Below are 8821 nucleotides of genomic sequence, written 5' to 3'. Positions count from 1 at the left end.
GAGTTAGACTAATAAACCATAATATATATGTAAAAGAGAATGAAATTCACGATGAGACACATGCAATCAGAAAAAATAATGGTTTGTTTAAGTTGGTTTTCAAGAATAGCTTAATTTTCAGATTATAGACTTCTTCATCAATTTGAAAGCTTGTATTTCTTTAGTGAGGTGTATGGAAAATAAGCGATCTACATATTATATAATAAACTCTGGACACTTTTCACACCGATTATATGTTATAACTGTGATCAAAGGTCTTTTATGATTTACATAATTTGTGTTGATGGGTTTCGAATCCAGTACCTATGTGTAAGTATCACAACAGTTTATAAGTATAATCGTTGTGATAAGTGGCGTGCATCATGCCTTTCAATATCAGTTTCCAGGCCGTGATAGAAACAACAAACTTACAACCACATCCTACTTAACAACAATATGAGTCGCGTGATGGTACCCCTTTTCCAACCATTGTAAAAGAGCTTTTCTGTAGTAGTGCATCTTCGTACATCGAAGTGAACATCTCATATTTTGTGGTTTTAGGTTTTACTAGTCTATTTTGTAATCTGAGTTATGAAAATTTTTTTAGTGAATGTTCTATTCAACATAAATTGCTTATGCCCATTTCATTGCAATAAACTGTAATCCTTTCTCAACATACTATAATCAAAATCTACCATTTTACAATTTTTTTAAAAATAGCTATATATGTGTTTATTATCAAATGCAATATCTAATTTGCCCTTCCATTACAAATTACCAAAATATAAATAAATACAAGGTTGTTAAATGCTGGCCAGCTGGTAAGTCATTAGATAGACGACATTCATTGTTCACACAAGCTAGTAGAAGACACAACATGGATAGCTATAAATGTAAATAAATCTTTATAATTTTCCCAATTAAGCACACAATAGAAGCGTTGGGAAAGGATAGAAAAATAGATAGTTATAATAATAAAGAGATAGTAGTCCCTTCTATTTTATCAACTTTAATCCAATGCACCCACTTACATTAAATGTAGAAATTAAATTCCATTGAAAATTCTCAACTACACAAACACCAATTAGGTACTAACAATAACTCTTTCCCACCCACCTCATGTAAATCAAATTCATAAACAAATATTTATATACAACACAACAACAGCATCAACAACAACATAGTGAACAAAACACACAACCATGGCTACTAACGAACGTGACATGTTCTCCGCTGAGATTGTGAACCGTGGCATCGAATCCTCAGGTCCGAACGCCGGTTCATTGACGTTCTCCGTGAGGGTTCGAAGACGGTTACCGGACTTTCTTCAGTCTGTTAACCTTAAGTATGTCAAACTAGGTTACCATTATCTTATAAACCATGGTGTTTATTTGTTCACTGTGCCAATCCTACTTTTGGTGTTTAGTGCTGAGATTGGTAGTTTGAGTAAAGAAGATCTTTGGAAGAAGATTTGGGATGATGCAACCTATGATCTTGCTTCTGTTCTCTCTTCTCTTGCTGTTTTTGTTTTCACTTTTACTCTTTACTTCATGTCGAAGCCTCGTCCTATTTATCTCATTGATTTTGCTTGCTATCAACCAGATGATGAACTCAAGGTATGTTCATAATAAAATAACTCACTTAATATACAAATATATTGTATACTAGTTTAGTGTTTTTTTTCCTATAAGAATATATACTTGCTTTAAATTCATTTGTAGTCGTTTCAAGTTTTTAGAGGCTCTGGATAAGTTCATCAGAGTTTAACTATGAAAAAACATATAAATATAGAAAAATATTCTATAAGACCTTATTTAGCTGTAGTTTAATTCTTGATAAATTTTGGGCTCTGTGCGCTAGTCTGCCTAGCACTAGCACGGCCTTAAAGACGGCCCTGACTTTAAATTCAGATGTTGTAGTATAATTTTACATGATTTTGGAATTTGTTGCTTGAAGGTATCAAGGGACCAATTGATAGAGCTAGCAAGATCATCAGGAAAATTTGACCAAGAAAGTCTAGATTTTCAAAAAAGGATAGTAATGTCATCAGGAATAGGAGATGAAACCTACATTCCAAAATCAATAGCATCAAGTGAAAACACAGCAACAATGAAAGAAGGTAGAGCTGAAGCATCCATGGTTATGTTTGGAGCACTTGATGAACTCTTTGAGAAAACCGGAATTAGGCCAAAAGATGTTGGTGTTCTTGTAGTAAATTGCAGTATATTCAATCCAACACCATCACTATCAGCTATGATTATAAATCATTATAAGATGAGAGGAAATATTCTGAGTTATAATCTTGGTGGTATGGGATGTAGTGCTGGAATCATTGCTGTTGATTTGGCTAGGGATATTCTTCAATCTAACCCTAGTAACTATGCTGTTGTTGTGAGTACTGAAATGGTTGGATTCAATTGGTATCAAGGAAAAGAAAGATCTATGCTTATTCCTAATTGCTTCTTTCGTATGGGTTGCTCCGCGGTTTTGCTCTCTAATCGTCGTCGTGATTATAGCCGTGCGAAGTATCGTCTTGAACACATTGTCCGTACTCATAAAGGCGCCGATGATCGCAGTTTCAGGTACTTTATTCATACATTCAATCAGATCTTACTATTTATTACATTAGTGTCGATATTTTGAAGATTAATATTATCACATAACTAAATTGTAAAGTGTTCTGCTGACTGATAACTAAATCGTAAAATGTTTCCTTGACTGTTTGCCTGCTATTTCTGTATAATATTGATTATATTAATAAAAAAATAACAAATTGGATAATTTTTCTAATGGTCGGTTTTGGATTTAATTGATTACTTGTTACTAACTTCTTCTGTTATCAACTACATTAAAATCACTTTGTATTTTATATCAAAAGAAAAATAACAGTCTCAATCACTATCCCTTTTGTGATGTGTGCTATGAACAAAAAAAGAAAGAGATTAAAAGAGGAATCACTACATAAGGACATAAAGGATAAAGCGAAAGAAAATTACGAAAAGATATCTGAACTCCAAAAACAAATAAAGTTCAAAAGAAAATTTTAAAAAGATTATGACATATGAATTAACTTTCATGTGAATCATGTGAGTACACAAACAACAAAAAAGGTACACTTTTGAATATGTGGCTACCAATTTTTTTTTATAGATTTAAATTTTTTTTTTATCTTTAACTCTGATATTTTTTATCTTTAAATTTCGTCAGAAAGTCTCGTCAGAAACATAAATAAAGTCTGACTAGAATTTGTTAGAGACATAAATAAAAATCGATTTCTGTATAAATTTTAATATATATGATTATACGAATTATTTCTGAACGATTCGTTCTTAACTGTAACACAATTACAGGTGTGTGTACCAAGAGGAAGATGATCAAAAGTTCAAGGGAATTAAGATAAGCAAGGACTTGATCGAAATCGGCGGAGAAGCTTTGAAAACCAACATCACAACCCTAGGACCACTAGTCCTCCCATTTTCCGAGCAGCTTATTTTCTTTGCAACCCTAGTTTGGAGGAACTTATTTGGAGGAGGCAAAAAATCTGATAAGAACTCATCATCATCATCCTCATTATCAACAAACAAGCCCTACATTCCTAACTACAAACTCGCATTCGAGCATTTCTGCGTGCACGCTGCAAGCAAAGCGATCCTCGACGAGCTTCAAAAGAATCTCGAACTGAGTGACAAAAACATGGAGGCTTCAAGAATGACGCTGCACCGATTCGGCAACACTTCTAGCAGCAGCATTTGGTATGAACTTGCTTATATGGAAGCTAAGGAGAAGGTGAAAAGAGGAGACCGTGTTTGGCAGCTTGCATTTGGTTCTGGCTTCAAGTGTAACAGTGCTGTTTGGCGTTCAATGGGACGAGTTGCGAAACCTACTTCTAGGAACCCTTGGCTTGACTGCATCAATGCATATCCTGCTCAACTCAATTGAAAAAGCACTTTTCATGATTGTTATTGTTATGAATCTATTATCAGTGATTATGATTATGATTAAGAAATTATGACTTGTTTTTAGGATGAAATAATGGTAGTTTTTTAGTTAAGTTAAGTTGGTGTTTAAATTTTAAATTTGTGGTTTGTGATATTGTATACTGTACACTGAGGCATATAACATCATATGCCAATGTTTGTTTCTCTGTCACTTTAAATTAAATTTTTAAGCTACTTTTTCTTTCTTATTAATTATTGGCTTTAAATTTGTACTATGCTGATTCTGACTCATACTATTTCTCTCTCTCTCTCTCTCTCACCTAAATTATTCAGAAATTTGTCTGGGAGTATAAAGTTTGATCAACATTATCGTTGTTACAGGTTGTGATTCATTCAGTTGTGCAACAATATTAATGGTGAAAAAAGATAGTTGAGGCGTTATAACTTATAACTAGTAGTAGTATTCCCACTAGGTAGGTAGTAGTAGCTTTACATTGTTATTACAAAATGATTATTATTCAGGGTGGATTTGTTTGATTGGAGAGTGAAAATATCTCCATATCATGTTGCAGAGGATATGAAATTAGAGAAAAGTAAAGACCTCCTTGCTCATCATGATTGCATGATTTCTAAAAAAACAATAGATATTTTGTATCATTGTACTCCATCCGTGAGTAACCATTTGTAAAGTAAAATTGTTTTAAAATGAATGACACTTTTCAATGTGATATTAATTACTTTTTTCAATTCTAATTTCTAATTAATACATATTTTATCATTCTCAATACTTGATAAGGGTTATTTTTGTAAGAGTATTATTTTCTCATTCAATCATACACTTTTTTTAAATCTTTGTGGAACAGACGATGATAGAGTTACAGTTGCCTTAACTCATCTCTACAAAACTGCCTTTTATGTGAGATGTGTCACTCTATAAAAACTCTTTGAATACTCTATCTCTAACCAATATGGGACTTGAGATTTTCTCAATACACCCCCTCACGCCTAACAGTCCTTTTGATTTTAGTGTGTGGATATTAACAACGGGTGACCCATGATCCGATCGATGGGCTCTGACACCATATTAAAGTTTGGCTTAACACATCCTTATAAAACCAACTTGTAATGTGAGGATTGCTCCCGCTTATATACATATTTTGAGACCATAACCTTTTCAAAGAAAAACTCTTCAATACACCCCCTCACGCCTAGGACTGGACATCTAGAGCGCATATATAAATGGTGGATGACCCAATAGCGGAAACCTAATAGCAGGTGGCCTAATGGATTTTGAATAGGTTTCGATGCCATGTTAAGAAATTTGGTTTAGCCTAATTCAACCATACAAAAATGGTTTTTAAGATGAGAGGTGTCACTTTAAATAAACTCTTTCAAAGCTCTATCTGTTGAGTCATCATGAGGAGCATCCACATTGGGTCAAGTTCAACACACAAGTGAAAGAGACACCACATATTCACTCAAAACTTTAAGGTGATAGGTTATGGGTCATCTCATTTATGAAGTGCTCAACCTCCACTTTTCCTAGCAATGTGAGACTAACAACTCGCACTTGTACACAACACTATCTCTGTAACTAATGTGGGAGTTGGGATTTTCCCAATATACGGTTTGGAGGAAGATGTCTCATGAGTTTAACAGAGTTTGTTGTCACTACACTCTTGAAACTGTTATTAAAGCCTGATGGTGAGAGACAACCAATTGTATGGATTTTATTTGGAGACGGTTGGTATCCAAGGTTGCTATGAAAGGGGTCACTAAAGATGTGGATGGATATCTCAATGACTTCCACTTGAGGCCGAGGTATCAGGTTGTATCATTGTCATTTTGTACATTATCAACAGGATGATAAGTAAGCGACACAAAGATGATTTATTTGTTATGCTAACAACATATTTCTCGAATGCTTTCGACATGGTAGATCGATCAACCCTTCTACGCGAGGTCAGGGTGATATGCCCATGAAGTTGTTTTGCCCCCTCTAGGATTTTGGTTTTGCTGCTTATCTCGTTTACAATCTTATTTTTTATAGTGTTTTAGTTATTGAGTCTCCTCAAAGTTAAATTTTGTGCATATCTTAGAATTGTTATATCCATGACGTGTTATATCCACGATGTTGCTCCTTTATTTGCAACTTGAAATCGTGCTAGAGTAATTCATGATTGTGTGACAATTTAACAATCTTTTGTTTCTTTTTTTTCCAAGTTTTTGTAAGCTATTCTCGATATGTTTCTCGTTCCCATAACATCCACTATGTTAAAGATTATAAAGGTTTGTGATTATAATGATTTTGTGGTGAAATAAAAAAATTTTGATTCATGCAATATTAGTAACAAATTTAGTAAAAATAAATCAAATGTTAAGAAAAAGTAGTATGGGGTATCATCAATTTCCTGAATAAATTTTTTCCAAATCAATCTATTTTGTCGAAATGCCATGAAACCCAACAAATACAACCTATTATTATCACTCAAAATGATCACTGAAATGTTTTGCTCAAAATTCATTTTGATGAAAATATAGAAAATTAAATCTAAACATTATAGTGACCCAAAAGCAATGCCTTAATGTCACCGGGTCCCATGTTTTGCAATTAGGTAGTTTAAATTTGGTCCCCACTATTTGTATTAACTTTCTCAGAAGTACATAATGAAGATTTTGAGTTTGATTTTTTTGTCTTTTCTTGCTTTGATTCAATTGGTAATGTTTTAAGTTAGAGAAAATTGTTGTTGATTTGTAGTTAAAATGTTTTGATTTTTGGGGTTTTAATTTTATTTTCTAGGTTTTCATGTTTTGAGGAGGATGAAGAGAAATTCAGAAACTTGTCACTTAAAATGATAGTAACCGTATTAGAGACCCAGCCCTCATTATCATGTTCATGATCTTTATAAGATTAAAATCCAGAAATTTTATTTTATTTTATTTTTTTAAAATGGCAAAATACCCTTTTTGTTCCTTATGTTAATTTCGGGGTTCATTTTGGTCTCTTTACTTCAAAAAGTGTCACATTGGTCCCTTAACTCTTCAAAAGGTGTCATTTTAGTCTTTTTTGTCAAATTAGCGACGAAAAAACTGAAAAATCGGTCGCTATTTCCGTCGCTAATATGACAAAAGAGTTTAAGAATCAGCAAAACAACATACCTAACAATGAACATTCAACACCATACTATATTTTGACACAATTACCATTATACATAAATACAAGAGATTTGGTAATTCCACATTTTTAAAAGGATATTTTAGTCCTTTTAATTTAAATTTTATTGATCATTCTATATTTCTATTCTCTTTCACTCAAATCACTTTCTCTTAAACTCTCCTCTCCTTCACTACCAAAATAAAACCACTCACTCTTGCTCATAAATCAAACTCCATTAACATTAAAAAATAAAAACCTTAGATACTATTGGTTACCAATAAATCAGTTAATCAATTACATTAGCGTTATTTTACTATGAATTAAATAACTTTTTACATATAATTAATCAATTTTATTTTTTTATATTTCTTTTATATTTGGAAATTCATTAACCAATTTTTGAGATGAAATAAAACTTTTTACATACAGTTAACTGGAGATGGTAATTTAGCTTATATCTTATGAATATCCTTAAAAAAAATACTCAACAAATAGGATAAAACTTCACAAAATAAATACGGGTACAGGGATGGATAATAATTATCCATTAAAATAGGTGCAAACACATGTTAATTGATTTAGTAATTAATTGATTTAATTTTACTACAAATGTAAATAAACGAGTACGAGTATTGAAATATCCATAAAATACGGGTACGAATATGAATATTGGTGTCGACGCGAGTTTTGACTCGGATATAAATATTATTTAAACTACAAGAAAAAGAATATTATAGTAATATGCCTTAATCATGTCCATTGTCATCTCTACAATCAACCAAGATTATTTTATTCTTTAATTGACTTTATATTTTTTATGTTTATATTTTTTATGTTTGAAAACTCATTAACCAACTTTAAAGATTTATTAACCAAAATTTAACACAAAATTAACCAATTTTATATTACTTATAATTTACTTAATTTTTTGATGTTTGAAGTTTCGTTAACCAATATTTAAAATTTTTTAATCAACCATTTTTATACAATTAACCCACTTCATGTTTTAATTTTTATGAATTTATTAAATTCATAAACAACAAATAATTACAAATTACAAAATTATTATATTTTTATTAAGGAAAAATACTCATTTTAATCCCTTAACCAGTGTTTTAAAAACCGGATCGGTCGGTCGGACCGGTTAAACCGGGAACCGGCTAAACTGGGAACTGGCTAGGTAACTGGTTTGGTTCGATTGCTGGATCGTATATGTCATTGAACTGGTGTGAACCGGTCAAAACCGGTATAAACCGGTAAAACCGGAAAAACCAACGGTTTTCTAGAACCAGTGGTTTAAATGCATTTTTAATTTTTTTTTAATTTTAAAAACTTAAAACAACATCATTTTAATTATTTAAATGAAAAAATAAAATAAAAAATAAAATAAAATAATAAAAAATAAAAATAAAGATATTTCAGGTGCAGTTAATTTTGTTGCAGATGATTTTGATATTGAAGAAGGAGATATCAACATTGAAATAATTTTTCTTTGAAATTAAATTTAATAGACAATGAAGTTAATTTATTATAATTTATTCAATTAGATTATTTTGCGATTAAATTTTGTTTGCAAATATATACTTTGTAATTTTGTACTATTTTATTATGTGTGATACCTGTGTTTAAAATTTGAATTTAAATTATGAACTTATGAATTTATTTAGGATATGATATTTTTTAAAAATTTAAGTGTCAGTTATATATTGTAGAGACTGAATCATCATGTTCGACATGTTTTATACCT

The 8821-nt window shown here is 31.3% G+C and overlaps 1 protein-coding gene across 1 annotated transcript; it reads left to right on the top strand.

Moving 5' to 3' along the window:
* Positions 1-990: 990 nt before the first annotated feature.
* Positions 991-4151, top strand: LOC131633754 (3-ketoacyl-CoA synthase 10-like). The gene is made up of 3 exons (XM_058904443.1): positions 991-1595; positions 1936-2561; positions 3330-4151. Exons 1-3 carry the CDS (start codon positions 1182-1184, stop codon positions 3916-3918), a joined length of 1629 nt encoding a protein of 542 aa, XP_058760426.1. The 5' UTR covers positions 991-1181; the 3' UTR covers positions 3919-4151.
* The last annotated feature ends 4670 nt before the right edge of the window (positions 4152-8821 follow it).

Source organism: Vicia villosa, unplaced genomic scaffold (assembly GCF_029867415.1).
Source record: "Vicia villosa cultivar HV-30 ecotype Madison, WI unplaced genomic scaffold, Vvil1.0 ctg.001170F_1_1_3, whole genome shotgun sequence".
Taxonomy (NCBI): Eukaryota; Viridiplantae; Streptophyta; class Magnoliopsida; order Fabales; family Fabaceae; genus Vicia; species Vicia villosa.
Note: the sequence above shows the minus strand (reverse complement) of the source record. Positions and strands in the feature narration are given on the sequence as shown.

Excerpts from the sequence above, each read along its gene's own strand:
- LOC131633754 (XM_058904443.1), top strand. The coding sequence starts at position 1,182 with ATGGCTACTAACGAACGTGACATGTTCTCCGCTGAGATTGTGAACCGT. Across the intron at positions 1,596-1,935 it reads AACCAGATGATGAACTCAAG|GTATCAAGGGACCAATTGAT; the intron begins GTATGTTCATAA and ends TGTTGCTTGAAG. Across the intron at positions 2,562-3,329 it reads GCCGATGATCGCAGTTTCAG|GTGTGTGTACCAAGAGGAAG; the intron begins GTACTTTATTCA and ends ACACAATTACAG.